The sequence below is a fragment of the Corvus kubaryi genome, unplaced genomic scaffold, assembly GCF_017639235.1.
Source record: "Corvus kubaryi isolate FWS band 111438036 unplaced genomic scaffold, C.kubaryi_AGA036_p1.0 37391, whole genome shotgun sequence".
Classification (NCBI taxonomy): Eukaryota; Metazoa; Chordata; class Aves; order Passeriformes; family Corvidae; genus Corvus; species Corvus kubaryi.
Genome location: NW_024581130.1, coordinates 9,590,763 through 9,609,193, shown reverse-complemented (window position 1 = coordinate 9,609,193; position 18,431 = coordinate 9,590,763). Strand labels below are relative to the sequence as shown.

Sequence of the window (18,431 nt, the reverse complement as noted above, 5' to 3'; positions counted from 1 at the left end):
ATGGTTGTTTTTGTTTTTCCCCCTGAATTCCAGAAGTTTTGGATAGGTATGACTCCCTTGAAGGCTGTAAATCTAAATAAAGGTTTATTGAAATACAAGCAAAATGAAGCAAAGATAATTTATATTTCTCAGATGCATTGTCTAATTTGTAGTTTGCAGGATTGATAGTAATCAAAAATATTAAATCAATGTACACATGAGGGGAAGTTTGGCACTGCAGACAATAAGCATTATTATGTTAAAGCCTTCCAGATCCTTCAAGACTAAATTTTTATTTGAATGTTGAACTTAAAATTCATGGGCAAAATTGTTTCCGCTGTTTCTGGCTTATATGGAATTCATTGCTCCAGCTCGAGAACAGCTGTTACCCAAGCTGAATGTCTGTTGGTTTTCCTTCTGGTCAACCTGGGAGATCTGCATAGACTTCTTTTAGATCTCAAAGAAGAAACCATCGTCTAAAATACAGGAACATGTTCTCTTCTCCCATCTGTGTTCCCTCGTAAGTTTACAAGGTCTTGAGGGCAGGCATTCCTTACTACAGCTCTGAGCAGAGCCCACCCGTAATGATGAGTCCAGTTGCTTGTGCAAAAGAAGCACCATCAGTAATTCTAACATCTTCTGTGTGTCTCTACGGAATCTGGGTCTTCCTGGTTTTGAATTCCAGGCAGCTTTAGCACGAAAATGTGGCCTCCTTACACATCCATGTTAAAGCATGGGGCGGAGGAGTGTTGGCTTTTTTTGCCACAGAGAGGTCAAGCACTCGTTGCACCTTTATGTTTCTTGGCATGTAGCTTATGATGTTTAGCTCAGCCGAAGTTTCTGCTGTCTTCTATTCCTTTTTTTGTTCATCTTTCCTCCTTTCTATTTTCTCTCTCTTTTATGAAGTGTCCATCACTGGTTGTTCTGCCCCTGACAGAGAAAATAGTGCCAAGTGGAAGAGCAACACGAGGTTGAGACCTTGCATTTAGTAAAAAAGAATCTTTGTCTAATAGCACTTCATTTCCTTGAGCAGGTGCTGTGCTGTTGGATTTCCCAGTCCTGGGGACATGCATCACTTGGGAGCATGCAGGTCTTGCCTCAGTCACAAGTGGATGACTTGCTTGCTCCCCATGGGGGCTGCATCTCAGATGTTCAGAGATGGCTTGGTCCAGATGAAGTGACCGGCGGTAGGAATCACAGAATGACATCAGGGAATATTGTGAGCTGGACAGGACCCACAAGGATCATCGAGTCCAACTCCTGGCCCTGCACAGGACAGCCTGAGAGTCACACCCGGTGCTAACAGCATTGTCTAGACGCTGCTTGAACTCTGCCAGGCTAGTGCTGGAGAGAAGAACCTTTTTCTAATATCCAACTTAAAGCTGCCCCGATACAACTTCAGGCCATTCTCTCGTGTCCTGTCACTGTCACCATGGAGAGGAGGTCAGTGCCTGTCCCTCCTCTTCCCCTCACGAGGATGTTGTAACTGCAGTGAGGTCTCCTCTTGTCCCGCTGAAGAGACCAAACCCTCCTCGTACAGCTTCTCCTCAAGGCCCTTCTTTGTTGCCCTCCTTTGGACGCTCTCTAATGGCTTTATAACCTTCTGGTATTGTGGTGCCCAAAGGTGCCCCAGCACTGGAGGTGAGGCCGCCTCAGCGCAGAGCAGAGCAGGACAGTGCCCTCGCTGTCCCGGCTGGCCATGCTGTCCCTGATGTCCCTAGGACAGGAATGTCGCCCCTGGCTCCAGGGCACTGCTGGCTCACAACCAGCTGGCCACGGACCAGGACCCACACATCCCTTTCCATGGTGTCGCTCTCCAGCATCTCCCTGGAGCTCAGCATGACAACTTCGCGACGCGATGGAAGGGAAGGATACACTCAATTATAAAGTCTCCCTGTGTGTAATACATAATCTATACCTTTAAGCCCGCCTCCTCGCGGCTTTGCTCCCCCCGCGGCCGTTCCTCCGTGCGGAACCTCGGTGCCGGCCGCTCTTTCCAGCCGGCGCCCAGCGCTGCACCGGGCGCGGCCCGGCGGGGCGGTCATGGCGGGCCCGGGGCTGAGCGAGCGGGAGCGGGCGGGGTGCCGGGACCTGCTGGAGCTCCTGCACACCGAGGAGCTGCTGGCGCTCACCGACACCGTCACCAACCGCCTGGTGCACCCGGAGAGCCGCCAAGGTGCGCGGGCAGCGCCGGCCCCGCCGGCCCGGGGCCTGCCGAACGGGCTCCGGGCCCTGCCCGAGCCCCGCGCCCGCTTGCCCGGGCCCGGCGGCTGCGGCGGTCGGGGCTGCCCGGAGTGGGGGGCCGGGGCTCGCAGGGCTGCGCTGGTGCGGGGGCCGCTGCCGGGAGCCTTCTCCTGCACAGCCCAGCAGCTCCGGGGGTTGGCTGCTCGGAGCTTGGGCTTGTTCAGACCGAGGAGGTTGCGGTGGTGAGGGGTTCGTGGCAGATCTTCAGCTCTCAAGCGCATCTTTTCCCTCTCTTAGAGCCCTGCAGCGAGCTGTGCCCTGTTAATGGTTAAAAATACCGAAAGCTCAAGAGTCTCTCGCTTTTGGCGTCAATCACATTTGCTTTCAGGTTTTGAAAGGGTAAAACACAAATTTAAGAGTGAACTTATTTTTTGCAGAACACTTGCAGTTGTGACTAACCCCCATCACTTTGTTGAGATTTGTTTCATAAAACTTAATTTTTTATGTGAGTTACCTGAAGCCACTCAGTTGCCCTGAAATACACTCATCCCAAAGCCTTGAGTATGTTTCATGTGATGGAACTAAGACCTATAAGATTTGCCCAGCACATTTCTTTAGAAGGTCTTTTGCCTGTAGTTTTCCCTTACTTTTCTAATCTACTTTTTTGCAGTGGTTGTAGGTTACATTAAAAGATTTTTGTGTTTTACTTTAGCTATTTCTTTCTGGTTAGATTTAGGGTTTTTATAGGTCCCACGTTAAGTACCAGCCTCAGTTCAGGTGGGAACTGTTTGCTGGAACTGCTTTAAAAGTGAATTTAAGTTTGTCAGGTTTCCCGATTCTGACACAGAGCCTTTTAGCTGAATTTTTTTATTGTTTCCTTTCAATGCACTGTTGTTGTGTTAGGTTGCATTTTTTTATGAACATAGGAGTTGTAATCACATTAGTGTGGAAATAAAACAGATTTCATTCCATTTCCAGCAGCCTTGAGAAAGGAGGTGGAACCTCGCTTCCACAAACTACTGTACATTGCTGAAACACTTTACTAGAACTCTTGTTCAAGAAATATGTTTGCAAGCCTTTGGGTGTATTCTGTGTCTGATATGATGAGGGCAGATTTCAGTTTACAAATAAATTTTCAGTCTCTTCATGTCGTGCCACCTTGTCTTGTACTGTGTTTGGAGGTCAGGAGTTTAAGAAATGGCACAGGCTTGGGGTTTTATTTTGAAAGAAGCTACCACTAACTTCAATTTCTTTCCTTGCAGAGGCCATTCATGCCATTCTGGTGTACAGCCAGAATGTGGAAGAGCTTCTGAGGCGCAGGAAAGTCTACAGAGAAATCATCTTTAAGTATCTGGCAGCGCAGGGAGTTGCAGTGCCTCCTTCCTCAGAGAAACACCTCCTCATCGAGCGTGTGAAGCAGCTCTGGAGTGGGCAGCTCACAGCACGAGCCTTGGAGCCAGGGCACAGAAAACCTCCTGCACAGGTGAGTGCTGCTGCTGGAAATCCTCAGGGTGCTCAGCATTGCTTTCAGCATGACCAGTGGAAATGTGGCTCTGCACCTGTAGGAAGGTCCCAAATCTTTTTGACTCTGGGTCGGTTTGGTATTTTGGGTTTATTTGTTTTTGAAATGACAACATCTAAAGGTGTCTGCTCTGTTTTCCACATTATTTGAACTCTAACGTGTGGGGTCTTCTCCATGCTTTGAATTTTTAAATTGTCCTATAAGCTAAAACAGAGGATATTCACAAATAGTTTTGTGGGTTCAGGGACAGCTGAAAACAGTATGAATGGCCCAGAAACCCTGCAGAGACCCTTGTGATTTTAGTGAGTTTATATATTGTTAAAACGTGCTGTTTCCAGCCGCGCCAGGTTGGTGCCGTTTGTTTTCCCGTGGTATTTGTAACAATTAATACAGTGTCAGCAAATGTGTTTTGGCAATAATGCGTTATTTTGAAGTTCAAAGCTTTGCCGTGTAGCAAAGCCTCGTGGTGTAATGGCCTTGCAGGGTTTTATTTGTAGTTCTAATTGGCCACCTTGCTGTGGTTCAGAGCCCTCGTGGGCAACAGCCCCACCTCCTGGGCTGTGAGAGCTCCGTCCCTGTTGAGAACCTGCTGCACTGAGCTTTCTCTCAGGGATTAACTGATGACAGTTAGGATTTAGCTGAGAATTGTTTTCAAAACAATTTTCTGTATGTGCATAATTCGGGGAAAAAAAGGTTTCTCTTAGCAAAGTTCTGTGGTTGATGGTACATAAATGAAGTACTTAAAACTCATTCACAGATTAAAAGAAAGTAAATTAATTTATTTGTCTCATACATCTTTCTTTGAGTTTGTTTTCTCTCAATTCTTGTGACCCTCACCACTTTGAAGAAATGGGAAACCTGAACCTGTGTAACAGAATTGGAAATTAATTGTGGTGAACCAAATACAGCATTTCTTTATAGAAATCTCCAAACTTTCCATGCTTAATTACTTAATATTTGTAACACAATTTAATACTTACTAGACTTCGGTCTTAGCAAACTTGACATTTGATTTACTTCTAAAAAAAAGTCTTGCTGTCAAGTCACAAATACTGAGAAGTCCTACAAAGTAATTGTACATTTAGTTCCAAAAAATGACAGTTTACATCCTTCCCTTGCCCTTTTTCAGTAGAACCAGGATTTTCCTCATTGTTTATAAAGAGCCCAAGACACTGAAGCACGTTCTAGGTGTAATTCAAGGAACTTGTCCTGGTTCTCTAGATAAGATAATCATGTTTGCAAAAATAAATGAGATTTTATTTTGGTGTTTCTCTTCAGGTACTCTTGCTCAGAACACTTAAAAGGTTCAGTATAAGTCTGTGCATGATTTGATGTTTTTCTAAGCGATAATCTTGCTAAATAGTTCTAAGAATAAAATTTGCTTGATTGCAGAGTCATGGAAATGGACAGAAGTCACCACAAGATGACATTGGTGGTCTAGGAGGAGAATTCTGCCAGTGGTACTTCGAACTCTTGAATTCTCAGCATCCTTTGAGGATAAAATCCGAAGCCACATGGGGACCACAGCATTTTTGGGAGGACGCCAAGCTGAAGTTCTGCTACAACACGTTGGAAAAAAATGTGGAGCAATATGTGGGGGCAGACATGGTGAGCCTGCGCCTGCTGTCCTTGGTTAAGGAAGAATATCTCCTCTTCAACCCCAATCTGCACTCCAATGGCCTGAAATGTGCCATGTCCCCTCATGGACTGGTGCTGGTGGCAGTGGCTGGTACAGTGCACAGAGACAACGCTTGTTTGGGTGTCTTTGAGCAAATCTTTGGGCTCATCAGCTGCCCCACGAGGAATAACACCTGGAAAATAAAAGTGGTGAACCTTAAAATAGTGGGACAGAACGCTCTGGAGCCTGGGATGCAAATTGCAGAACCTTCCATAAAATACGAGTCAAACCAGCTGCGAGAGTTCTACGATGGGAACGAGCTGACTGTGTTTGAGCCTCAGAAGTTCTGAGCATTTTGCCACAGCTGGGTGAGGGGCTGGGTTGTTGCTGCCTTGCATTTTCTCTTGTCTGAGTAAGATTTGCTGGGAGGCAAGCTGAGATACAGGGTATTAACACGGGTGATGCTTGTGGGCACTTTCCAAGAGCTCTCAAATATTTCAAGGGTATTACTTCAGGTTTTGCACGGTCATTAGAGTGGAGTGTGGTTATTCATGCTTACATTTAAATATGGATTGGCAGCAGTGTGTAATGAGGGTTCACAAATTGCAAATGCTCTTCAGGACACCAGTTTTAACTCTTACCTGAGCTATAGCAGGAGGTCATTGCTTTTGGAACTTGGGAGGGCAGGTGTCTAAATGGACCTCTGAGTCCCAAGAAGACCAATGCAAAACCCAGAACAAAACACTGTGAGTGGAGGCAGCTGCTGTGGATGTTCTAAACGTGGTTTAATGGGATGGTGCAGGGGACTTGGCATTGTGGAAGTCTTTTTGTTAACTTTTTGCATTAATTGCTTCCTGTCCTTTTGCCTTACAGTTCCGACTTTGTCATGGTTACACACAAATTGTTCTGTCTGTGTCCCCAAGCAGACAAGATTGAGATGGTTGCCCATTTCTAGCACTGACTGTCTTGGATCAAGAAGTGAATTTCAAAACTTGCAGCAACACTGTATGAACCAAATGCTCTGACAGTTATTTTGTATATAATTATACAAAACAGAGTATACAGCAGAGTATACAACAAGAGTATAGAACTGTTATATTAAGAACAGAGTTCTTGATATAATAGTTGTGAGTTTTGTATGTTTTCTCAAAATAACTATTTTGTTTACTCTGAGCTGCTCTATTACAGGTACTGAAAGTCAGTTTATTACCACTGGGTGGTTACAATGATAGGTCACACTAAGAAAAGTATCCAATTACAACTTAATAACTGAAATTTTTGCCGGTGTAAAACTTGGGGTTTTTTTTTACTCTATTTATTTATAGGGGATTAGGGGTGAAATGAGGTGAAAACTTCTTGTCTTGCATCTTGTTTGGATGGTCTGGGAGTTCTGTTTTAATTTTCTAGCTTCACCATTTCAAGTTCTGAAACCATAACCATTCCTCATAATGTATCAAAACCAAAAGAACTGTTCCCAGGTTTTTCATGGTAAAGTATGGCTGGGTGAGTGGAAACAAGAAGTTTCAGATATGCACAGAACTGATTTTTATGAACTGATTTTGCTTTCTTCTTAAAGTTTTCTAAAATAATTTCTTTCCTAAGCAAAAGTTGAAATGCTGTGTTGGAATGTTCTTTCTCAATAAACAGCTGAGTCATGGCTTCTTCAGCTACTGATGCTTAATAATTAAAAAACAACCAAAATTTAAAATTCAGAAGAAGAGTTTCCTCATCCATGTTGAAATTTGCTGCCTGGAATTCCACTAAATATTTTGTTGTTTTGATTTGTAACTGGCAGCAGAGCTGTTCCTTTAGTCAGTGTGTTAAATATAAAGTCATTCCAATTCTTTATGCTTGATAAGTTCAGAGTGCAGAATACAAGGAGCGGTGTGGAAAATCAGCTTTTTACGGAGGCTGGTACCTCATGGACTTGTCCTGACTCCTTCAGTTACACAGAGTGCACAGGAAAATGTTAAATTGTCCCAGCCTTGTGACCCCTGTAAATCCCTGTTCTGTGGCAGTGGAGTGGGTGCTCTGTGATGTAGTGCTGACCTGTTGTGCAGCTGATCAGGCTGTTCACAACCTGCCTGTGCTCATTAGCTGCTGCATGATAACTGCTTTCTTCACAGGCTATCTTGGATATTTTTCCAATTTTTCTGTTGTTTAGAGTAAATATCCTTACCGAGGGTTCCAAATTCAATTTTCAAATCTTTGTCACAAGCAGAATTTTTTAAGAGTAGAAAAACATTGACTGTGGGGCAAATGTGAGAAGGTACTTCTAGCTTGACTTTAAGGAAAAAGTTAGGACTTGTTTAAATGGAGCTGAAATTGTTTCTGGACTTGTTTGAATGGAGCTGGACTTGTTTCAGAAAGCTGAAATATTTAGAGGAGTGATTTCATTCCTCTTTCTAGATGCTGCTGTTCAGAGCTGAAGTAATTAATTGTTGATTTACCCTTGGAAGAACTGGACATTTTAGTTGTATTTAGGAGATTGAAAAAAATTAAGTAGAATTTCTTCAAAACTGTTCTCATCCATTTTCCTCTGTTTCCTATCACTACAAATATTTTCAATAACAGTTTCTTATGTCCATCACTACCACTTAAGCTGCAATGCTAAATTTGTGCTTTCTAGATCTCTCTCTGGTGAATAATTTGATATAAAGCAAAATTCTGATTTGCAGCAAAGCATGTGGAACTTTCTGAATATTAAACAGTGGAAATCGTGTCCCTGTGTGCTTTCTTTGGATGCTCCCGATGAAATGAAGTTTTTAAGTGTATTCAGGAATTTGTAAAAGGTGTCTAATAGTCTTAATCTGTTTAGACTTTGTCATTTTTTATTCTGCTGAATTTTTCCCCTCTTATAATTGTCTTCATTATGACAGGAAATCTCTTATGTTTCCTTGTCACAAGGTGCTTCTGCTTCTTTCTGCATTGCTTGCTGTTTTCTTGCAATCCATTATCTATCTTGATAGCTTGTTCTTTTTCCCCTAAGAGTTGGATAAGGGTAAACTCTGCAAGGTGATCAAATTCTGTAAAAAGAGAAGTGCAGGCCTTCGGTAAAGATATCAACAACCATAGCATTTTGCTTTTAGCTCATGCAATGTACTTCCCTTTTCAAAGCATTTTGAAGACTTACTGCACTTTGAAAGTTTCTTTTTCAGGGCACAAAGTAGAAATCTGAAGTTAAGTGTGGGTGTAACTGCGGGAGTGATGACAGTGCTGTGGCCATCCCTGCTGCCTGCCGGAAATCCAGGGGCTTGCTCGAGTCTCAGCAGGTGGCAGGAGTGGCCTCTGGGTGACATCTGGTGGCAGATTCATCACTTGCCTGGAGCCGCAGTCCCGATGAGACTGTGTAGAACAGGCTGCTTTATCGCACTCCTTGCTGGCCACAAAAGACCCTAAAATTGCCAGGTTCCCCCGTGCCTTGATCTAAAGGAAAGCTTGAAGGAAATCCCTCAGCCCTTGAGAAGCATCTGAAAGGATGTTTGAGGATTTCAACCCATCTGAGACATCAAGCTGGGATTTTCAGGATATCTGTTGTTCTAGGGTTGTAGAGGAATGATGATAAGGAGGCTTCCTGGTGATAAAATCCCAGCTGCCTTGTTAACAAATACATTTCTTTTGGCATCTGCTTCCCTTACTTGTTTTTTTTTTGTTTTGTTTTGTTTTTATTTCTACTATATACCCTGCTCTAGTGACTGGGATTGTTAAGGCAGCATAGCTGCTTTTTCTAAATGTTGCTTGTAACTGCAAATCTTAATCACAGGCCCAAGGAGAGGAGGATTGCCTTCCTTCAGAGGTGCATCATGCTGTGTTCCCAGTGTACATTCTTTTTCTTCCCCGGTTCTTACTGAAAATGCCAAGGAAACAGCCAAATAAAATACATGAGAAATCGTGTTTGAACAGAGCAGCTGGACATGCCCAACCTGTAACATTTTGTATAGAGCAGAATGAAAACTGAGAAATTTCCGATCTTTCTTGCATAAACTTCCAGAAAGAACAAAAATACAACATTTATTGGGCTTGTTGTCAGTAGTAGTTGCCCTTACAGAAGCTCTTTAGAGACAGGGGTTAGAACAAAGCAGAGATTTTTGTGAAAGTGGTGTTTGTGCAAAGAGGCATCTGCACAGGAGCGAGGGATGTGTCATTCCTGCCCAGCCACCTCTTCTCTGCCCTCTGAGAGCATAAATTGCAAGGGAAATAACATCATGTCATACATGCTGCCATAAAGCAATCATTTTATAACCAGTAAGAGCCAGAGCTCCTTGTCTAGATGAAGTTTGGGTGCCTTGCCAGCATTTTCCCACATAAGACTATTGAAAGGAAATGGTGATTTTCAGTAATTTGACTGTGATTTAACAAAACAGAGGCTCATCTTTGATAGCTGAGCTTTCTTCCTCCTCAGCTGCTGAAGTCTGTTGTCCCTAATAGTGGACAGGAGCAGCTTTCAGGTAAGGAATGAGTGAACCAACTGGGGATTCTCCACCAGGAGAGGTGGCTTTGCTCTAAGAACTCTGGAAATGAGTAAAACTAGCAGGTACCATACCCACACCTTGTTGAACACTTCTAGGGCTGGCGATTGCACCAGTTCCCTGAGCAGCCTGTTTCAATGCCTGACCATCCTTGCAGTGAGGAAATTCTTCATAATACCTAATCTAAACCTCCCCTGGCACAACTTGAGACCATTTCCTCCCTTCCTGTCTCTTACCTGGGAGAAGAGAATGATCCCCGACCTCACCACACCCTCCTTTCAGGGAGATGTAGAGAGTGATAATGTCCCCCTGAGCCTTCTCCAGGCTAAACAACCCCAGTTCCCTCAGTTGATCCACATCAAACTTGTGCTCCAGACCGTTCCCAACTCTGTTCCCTTCTCTGGACACACCTCAGCCCCTCAATGTCTTTCTTTTGTTTCAGAAGCCTAAAGAAAATCACTGCTAGTGTCCTGGATAACTCCAAGTGTGCTGCTTGAATTCCATGTTATAATTTCAAAGTACCAAACCAAATGCTTTGATTTTTCCTCTTGGCAAATTCCAGAACCTCCCAAGCACAAGGAGGAACATGTTCTTGGGTTCTGTCTTGACAGCTGTCCCAGCCCTGACTGAAAAGACTATTTTAGATACCCCTGGCTGTCACTGGGTCATTTGGGTTGTGTGAGTGAGTGTTTGCACTGAGGTTTCTGCTGTGTCTGGCAGTTTTGTCCTAGAGAGAGCCCTTTACAGTGCCCTGAGTGCTTCTGCTGCAGGAAACATTTTAGTGCCAGTCAGGAGGCTGCTTTTGAAGAAAATGCTGTGTTTGCTGCCACACCCACAATCGCTGTGATCTGATTCACGCTACAGAGCACTCACTCTGGAGTTCCCTTGGGACAAAACTGGACCAGGGAGATCCTGCAGCCCTGTGGCCGGGATACCCTGCTCTCTGTGAGGCAGTCAGGCTGCAGGACCACCCTGGAGCTGGCTGGCAGCAGCGCACCAACACATTTAGAGTTGCTGTGCTGGCAGCATCTCAGCAACAGCTGTTTCATGCTCCTGTTGCACAGCACTGTTTGGTAAGGTAAACACAGCCTAAGGGTGATGAAAATGGTAATGTGGCCTCCTTAGGATGAAATTAAATTATTTTTCATCCTAATGCCTTCTTAAAATGTGTGTGTATATATGTACATACGTATTTTTAACAAGTCTTTCACTCGCTTTCTAGCATTTCCCTTGCAGGATTTATATTTCAAGTGGAGTAATTGTCAGCTCCTCTTTAACAGCAATAAGCCATAAGACATGTCAGTACTTGTTCATCTATTCCTTTTTCTCAGTTCATTAGTGTTATTTATTGCCTGGCTGGATTTTGAGTATTAATGAATTCTCCCCAAAGTTTGCATTTTTTATTGAAATAAATCGATCCGTTTAATATCTCTTCAGTAATTACGTGTTTAGATGTATTTGCACAGTGTCCCAGCTCTAACGAGATTAGTGGCAGGAAAATCCCATTCTGCAGATTAGCGTGATGTATTGAGTTGAACTTTAGGATTTTCCTCTGGTGCTTCATTATGAAGGTTTATTACAGAAAAACACTTTGTCTTCAATTACTTGCTGGCTGATGTGCATCTGAAAGGCTCAGATGAGCAGTCGTTTTTTTCCTCTGAAATTAGAAACATCAGCTTATGAGATACAAACTCTTTAAATGCTGCCATTAGAAAGGCATCTTATGACACTAAAAGGTTCTCAGTATTTTCAGTTCACAATTCAATTTTCCATTTTGTCACATCTGGGACATTCTGACAGTGACCAAACCATGAGCTCTCTGCATGGGCAGTGTCTGCATGGCCCAGCAGCAACGTGGCTTGACCTGAGGAACTTTTATGTGGCTGAATTTACTGCCAGTTAACACAAAGTTTGAATTGCTGATTTGAGGGGTGAGAATAAAGGAAACAAATTAAGAAACCCACTTAGAGAAACGCCATTTCTCTCCCTTCCCCAGGGACAGCTTCAGTCAAACACCTTCCTGGTCTCCTCATCCTTTGCTTTTGCTGGGTGCTACCTTCAGTCCCTTGGGAGCACCCCTGCCCTGCCCTGGGGGTCCGGGAGTTGCAGTCCCTCAGGGATGTCACTTAGCCCAGTGTGGCTTGGCTGTGGTCCCTCAGGATTGTCCAGCTGTGCCCCCCTTTGGCATGAAGTACCTCCTTCCAGCTGTGGCCCAGCAATGTCTCCTGCATCTTCCAGGGGATTCTCAGCCCCTTGCAGCTGCCCCTCTCTTGAAACCTGGCTGGGCTGGGGTGCTGTGGGTTCCCCTGGCTTCCTGCAGACCATTTCTACATTAAAAACTTGTGTTGGTGACAGAAACTGATAAATATCCAAGTGCTACCACGGCACAGATGACTTTGCAACTACTGTAATATCATGAAAGTCTCCTCCCAGCTGTCCCCAGCAGCTGCTTTCCCCAGATACAATGGGCAAGGACTCTGCTGGAGGCAGGAGAGCATTACACAATTTACTTTGAAGTCAGTGAGGGGTTAACAGCGAGGACAAAGGCTTTTAGAGCAACAGAAGGGCAAATTCTTCCCCAGGTGAGTTGAATTTCAGTGCTGGTTTGTCTTCCATGTTAGTGACCCAAGCTGGGATTGTGTCATGGATCTGCCAGGTTTTGTAGGAGCCCAGGAGAGCTGGTTTGTCACTGACAAGGCAGCTCCTGCTTCACCCCAGGAAGCCACCCCTTTACAGCTGGCTGGGAACATGAGCAGTGTCACTGGTGACAATAAAGCCACTAGATCATAAAAATACCACGTTAAAACATTCTAATTCAAACACTGTTAAAGAGTTTTTGCATTGGGGGAGAAAACCACCCACAAGCAATTTTGCACTGCAAGTGCAAACACTGTGTTTGCCCTGAAGCTTTTACATATGGAAGAGAGGGCTTGGATTCCAACCTAAAAAAGTTGGATACTTCCAGGCTATGGCTGACAAACTTTGGCAGTGGGCTGACACTGCTAAGCGTGATGGAGAGAAGTTTTTTAAACCCTGCCATGGAAAATATCTGGCTGTGTGTTCCACAGGGAGAAGCTGGTGTGTGGATGACTCCTGTGACACAAAGAGAGAGCTCTGCAGCACCTGGGAAAAGGCCACCCACCCTGTCCTCCACAGACCTGGGAAGAGGTAAAAATGCCTGCTTATCCAATAAAGTGGTTTTGGGACTTGTGATTCCACATGTAGGAAGTTGCTGAGCAGAAGTGTCCTGCCTCTTGCTTGCATGATGTCAGCTGTGATTTCTCATGTCCTGGAAGCCATAAGCATTCTATAAATGTGTAAATTTAAATAATAACTATGTCATGTTTCAGTTGCATGGATGCATGGAGGTGGTGCAGTTACCTGGGACACTTCCTTGTGTCTAATCCACTTGGAGTGCCCTAAATCGGGACTTTTCATCAGAAAGCACATGTTCTATCTCCCTGTGTGCTTCCCATGGCCTCCTGTAGCCTGGGCAGGGCTGGAGAGAACGAGAGGCTTTGTATTTCCATATCTGCTCGCAGTAACTGGAGCATTACAAATTAGGAAATGGGCTTAAAATTAGTTTTACTTCTTTTATCTTTTAGTTCTCACCCTTTCACTTTGAAATTCTGAGCTCCTTGCTTCACTTGCAGATTCTTTCTGCTCCCAGTGTCCCCACAAGACAATAATCCAGTCCATGCTGGAAATCCCTAACATTTCCACTGTGCAAAAGGGAAATGGTGCTGCTGGAAGGTTGTTTCCCTTCTCCCAGCCCCCGTGGCTGTTTAAACAACAGTTTAATCAGAAAAATTTAAACAAAACCTCTTCAATGTCTTTTTAACCTGAGAAATGCTGGATCTACTGTCTCTAGATACGATTTTTGTAGTATTCCAGTTTTTAAACAGAAGTCAAATTGGGCCAGAAAAGTATGGCTTCAGGCCCCAAGTTGAAAGTGAAGGGCTGCTGGATTGGATTTCTGTTTGTAACTACTTTTTTTGAGGTGTAGCTTGATCTCTGCAGGTAAAAGTTATCAGATGAACTGTGTGCTTCTGAATGGTACTCAGGATGTTTTAATTCCAAATTCTTGCCTTCTTTTCTTTGAATGTATGTGTGGCCTGTGTGCTCTTCTATATCTTTTCTGTCTTCCTGTCTCTTTCTTCCTTCCTCTTCTAATTCCCGCTTCTTGGAACATTTTGAGTAACTTAACTGCAAAAGGGCTTAAAGTTTGCCAAGTGGAATGGGCCAAGTTAATGCTCTGATAAGTGTTTTATGTAGACTGGATGTTGTAGTAAACCCTTTGCCGAAGTCCCTTGATTTTTCTGGAGTGCCAGTAAAGTTGTTTTGGTCTCTTGAGAGAATATCTTGACACTATTTTCTCAACTACTGAGTGCACACTAGGAAATATCCTCAAGGAACAATGCCAGGTTGAATATTGCAAGCTCATTAGGGTTCTTCTTTCCTCCTTCTTTTTTTTTCTCATTTTTTTCCCCATTTTAAATCCAGATGTGTTTCCCAAAGCCTGAGGTGAGTAGAAAGGAAGTTGTCTCTTGGAGCAGTGCTGGGGATTGCTCTCTTGCTTGTGGCAGATGTTGCCACCCGAATGCATTTATTCTTTTATTTAATGTACAGACAGAAGTGTCCCTTTTCCTTTTCAGCTGAAGTAACATTTCACATTGATCAAGTCACTTTCTTTATCTAATTTGGTGCCATCCCCAAGGAGTTATTCACAAAACTTTGGGGGCTCGTGATGTATCTCTGACAGCACCATTACCTCTGTATTTCCTTAAAGGGAAGATTTGGGATGAAGCAAGGAGCTCTGTTCCTGTTCCTGAGCAGAATTAGGGATGGTTTCTGTGTGCACCCAGAGCAGGTTGCTTGTTCAGTGTGTTGGTCACTCTAAATGTCCAGAAGGAAACAAAGTGGCAGATTAATTGTGAGGGGACAGTGACCCACCTGAGGGCGAGGGGGTGTCCCCTCTGCTCTGAGCCCTGGGGAAATGCAGGGGCCAGGGAGGTTTATCTGCTGGTGACAGGTCCATGAGGAGAACACGCAATCATATAAAAAACTCCAGCAAGCACTTAGGACCTTGATTTTGAGAAATCAGGGGAAAGAATATTTCCCAGCACTTCCTTCCCTGTGGCTTTTTTCATACTTTTGAATTGAGCCGTGGTTTGGAATCCATAACCTGTGGGAGGAGTGTGGTAGGCTTTTTTCTTCTTGGTTTTTTTTTCCTCTGTTTTGAAGCTTTATTTTGTGTCAGGACATTGTACAGTCTCCAGAAACACAACTCAGACCTGGCAAAGCCGTGCTGATGCCTTTGGCTGGTGTTAGCTCCAGCTGAAGGATGGGAAGGGGATGAACTGTTTGCTGAGAAAACAGGTTTTTCAGGCAAAGTTCTGTAGGAAGAGCTGTGAGTTAGGAACGCTGAGCTCAAATGTTTTATTCTATTTTTCTTTGGCAAACCCCAACCAAAGAAAGGTGATAGCTTCCAGCAGTGTTGATGTGTAGGAGCAGAGGAGAAATAGTCAGTGCTTTTCTCCTCCACCTCCAAGGAAAAATGGGATCAGAGGGAGCACGCTGGCCTGTTTTGCTCTGCTCCAACCTCTGTTCATGGGTGTGTAGATGAAAATAAAAGGGTTTTAATTTGTTGTTGGACTGTAGATACAAACTTGCAGCGCTGTTCTGTTAGGATGATAGAAAGTGGCTGTTGTTGTGAGGAAAGCTTTTCTAAAAGCTTCACGTCTGAGAAATGGCACTTGAAAAATCAAACTGCAATCCAATGCAGGCAACTCTATAATGTAGCTATAACTCATTATGAAAAACACAAAATAAATCAATAGGGTCATCAGCTGATACTAAACCATGTCTCAGAGCTGGGCAGGTTTCTGTGTTGTATTTGCCTGGTAATACAGACGTCTGAATTCTGCTGTGATCAAAGACCTTGCTCAAAATTTACACTACAAATTGCTGTACAGCACAGACCCTCCTCAAATCTGCTTCCTTTGGCAGGAGGTGGTGATAGCAACAAAGGATTAAAAAAAAAGTAAAAGTAAATCAGTCATTTACTAGGCTTCTTTCTGCTCCTTGACATTATTTTCAATGACTGTGGCATCAGTGGCACTGAATGTGGCTCTTGGGGCCACGGTAATGGCAATACAGAAGCAGAAGCAGCTGCACAGGGAGTTGGTGCTGAGGAATTGAGGCAATTAGGAAAAGGTGGTGCTAGAGCTGGGTTGAGTCAGGTGTGAAAAAATGGCATCCCCTCATCACCCTGAAATGTGGTGGTATCAGTGATCACAGGCAGAAGAAATGGTTTTCTCAAACCGGGCACCTTCCGAAAGAAGGGAAAATATTCAGAGGTAAAAATCAGAATTCCAGCCAGCATTCAGCTAGCTACACAGTTATTCAGAGCTGAACTTCACAACAGCTGCACTTATAATGCTGTTTTGCAGATCTAACACTTGCAAGATGTGGAAAATAAAATTCAGGATGAATTTTAAGAACGCAACAGGAATAAGCAGCGTGGCAGATGTAGATTTAGGGTATTCTGCACTTTCTGAAGGATTTGTTTTTAATGTGAAGCATGTACCTTCACACTCTGTAACATGTGCTCTGATTCCCTGACAGATTCGTTCTGCACAGTCCCACTGGAATATTGGCGCTCACACCATCTATAAACAGACAGTCAAGGTTTGTGTCTTTCAGGATTGGACTTCATTTTATTTACTGCATGGTCTGTGGGGGTGGCAAGAAAGGGAATTCATCAAAAGAAGCATGCAATTCTCCCTTCCTCCTTCCCTTTATTTATTTATTTTTGGAACTTGAAAGCTTTCAGAACTCTTCATTATTCCCGGGGTTCATTTTTTATTCTTTTTTCCCAGTAGGAAAGCAGCTAATCTCAGCAGGTGAGGGGCAGGGCGATGAGCTGTTGGAGACAAAAGGCATTCCCAGAGATCATCACAAGAGATAAGGGGTCCTCTGGTGATTACCAGGGCTGATGGGGTGAAGGGGACAGGCTGCAGAGGAACTGAGGGGCTGAGGAGCAGCTGGGTACCTGCGGGCTGGGGGAGTAGGGGGGGATAGGTACCCTGCTGAGCAGGAATAGGCACAGGGCATGGGCTTCCAGGGGTCACAGTGGGGAAATTTGCCTTTCCCCATGGAATGTATTACCCCTGAGTGCTGTGTAGGTATTTGTGGGATTGCCTCCCATCTGGCAGATTTAATGCTGGTGGAAACCCCCGTGTATGTGGTGCACTAGCGGTGTTTCCTTGTGGGATACTCCATTTGCTCCAGCCTGTCTGTAAGGAAAAACCCTACAAGCAGGAGTCCCTTAGTATTAAGTGGTAGAGTTGGAAGTGATACCAAGTTTAAAATATTTTGATGTAATTTAATCAGGAGTTTTGTTGGTCTTTGCCCCAGGGGAAGGGAATTTTCAGTTTCTTTTCAAAGGACTGTTTCAGCACTCAAAGCCTGATGAGCTGAACCTCTCAGCAGACTGGGAGTAGCAGAAGATACACAAAAGATAACGGCCATCAGCGACCATCAGCTCCAAACATCACCCCTGGCATGGTCAGAGACACCTGGTCCGGAAAAGGCTGATAAGAGAACCAAGGAATGAGAACCTAATTAACATCGAAGGCGAAGAGATAACCAGTAGGAAGCCAAATCCTAAGAACTCTGTGACTTGGGACCAATGAATATTGAACCAATGAATTTCTACGGGTTTTTGACTGTATAAAGTATGTGAAAAATCTAGTAAAATTGACGTGAGATGGAATGATTTCCTCTCCACAACCCGGGCCATGTGTGGAAGAAACGGTTTCCTTTGCACATCCTGGCCAGAGCAACATCCGGGACAGAATAAAGTAATGCCTTGATTCTCTTACACTAAATTGTTGTAGGAGAGTTTTTGTTTTTCCCGCAGTTTCGGTGATAGTAGGAGACCGCTCAAAATGACGCATGTTACAGAAGACTGGGAAACTCTTTCAGGTGCACTGCCACCCATAGTTCGTGACCAGCAGCACAGAACAATGTCAGACATTCACTTTGAGGACACGGCGAAGCAACTGCCCGCAGAACGCTTGTGACAATCACATTTCTTTCACAGAAAAACCTCTTTCCAGCTACAAGTAAACACGAGCAGGATTACAAAACTTCGATGAGAGCGTCAAAGCTGGAATAAGGAACTTCAATGGGAATGAGAAAGCGAGGGGTGGCTCGGAGAGAGCAGGATGGAGAAGGGAGCGGTCCCCTCCGCTCAGGGTGATGCTTATGGGGAATTTAGTGACCTGAGACATAAAACCTGGGCCACAAACCCGGTCAGAGCTGCGAGCCGTGGCAGGGAGGGCTCGGGAGGAGCGGGCTGAGCCCCCGGCCCCGCTCCATCCGCAGTGCGCGCAGCGGCCGCGTTGCGGAGCTGTTGCCCCGCGGTGGCGGCGCGGCCACCGCGCTCCCGTCCCGCGGCCGCCGCGCATCCCACGGGGAAAAGGCAGGAAAGGGAGCTCGCCCGTGCCAGGGCGGGTCCCGGCAAGAGGGGGCGAGCTCCACAGGCGAGTGCCACGGGATCACTCGTGGGTACCGTGCTCTCCTCCGCCCGCCCGGGAGGGATCCCGGCGCTGCATCCCGAGCGCACCGCGCGCATCGTCCGTGCGGCTGGAGC

At 44.8% G+C, this 18,431-nt stretch overlaps 1 protein-coding gene and 1 long non-coding RNA gene across 2 annotated transcripts; both read left to right on the top strand.

Moving 5' to 3' along the window:
* The first annotated feature begins 2,001 nt into the window (after positions 1–2,001).
* Positions 2,002–8,025, top strand: CUNH3orf38 (chromosome unknown C3orf38 homolog). The gene is made up of 3 exons (XM_042038082.1): positions 2,002–2,155; positions 3,426–3,646; positions 5,078–8,025. The coding sequence occupies exons 1-3, from the start codon at positions 2,023–2,025 to the stop codon at positions 5,651–5,653; spliced, it is 930 nt and encodes a 309-aa protein (XP_041894016.1). The 5' UTR covers positions 2,002–2,022; the 3' UTR covers positions 5,654–8,025.
* Positions 8,026–10,144: 2,119 nt separating this feature from the next.
* Positions 10,145–17,664, top strand: LOC121669338. Its single transcript, XR_006017726.1, has 3 exons — positions 10,145–12,940; positions 16,400–16,462; positions 17,192–17,664. It is a non-coding gene; the product is annotated as an uncharacterized LOC121669338 (long non-coding RNA).
* The last annotated feature ends 767 nt before the right edge of the window (positions 17,665–18,431 follow it).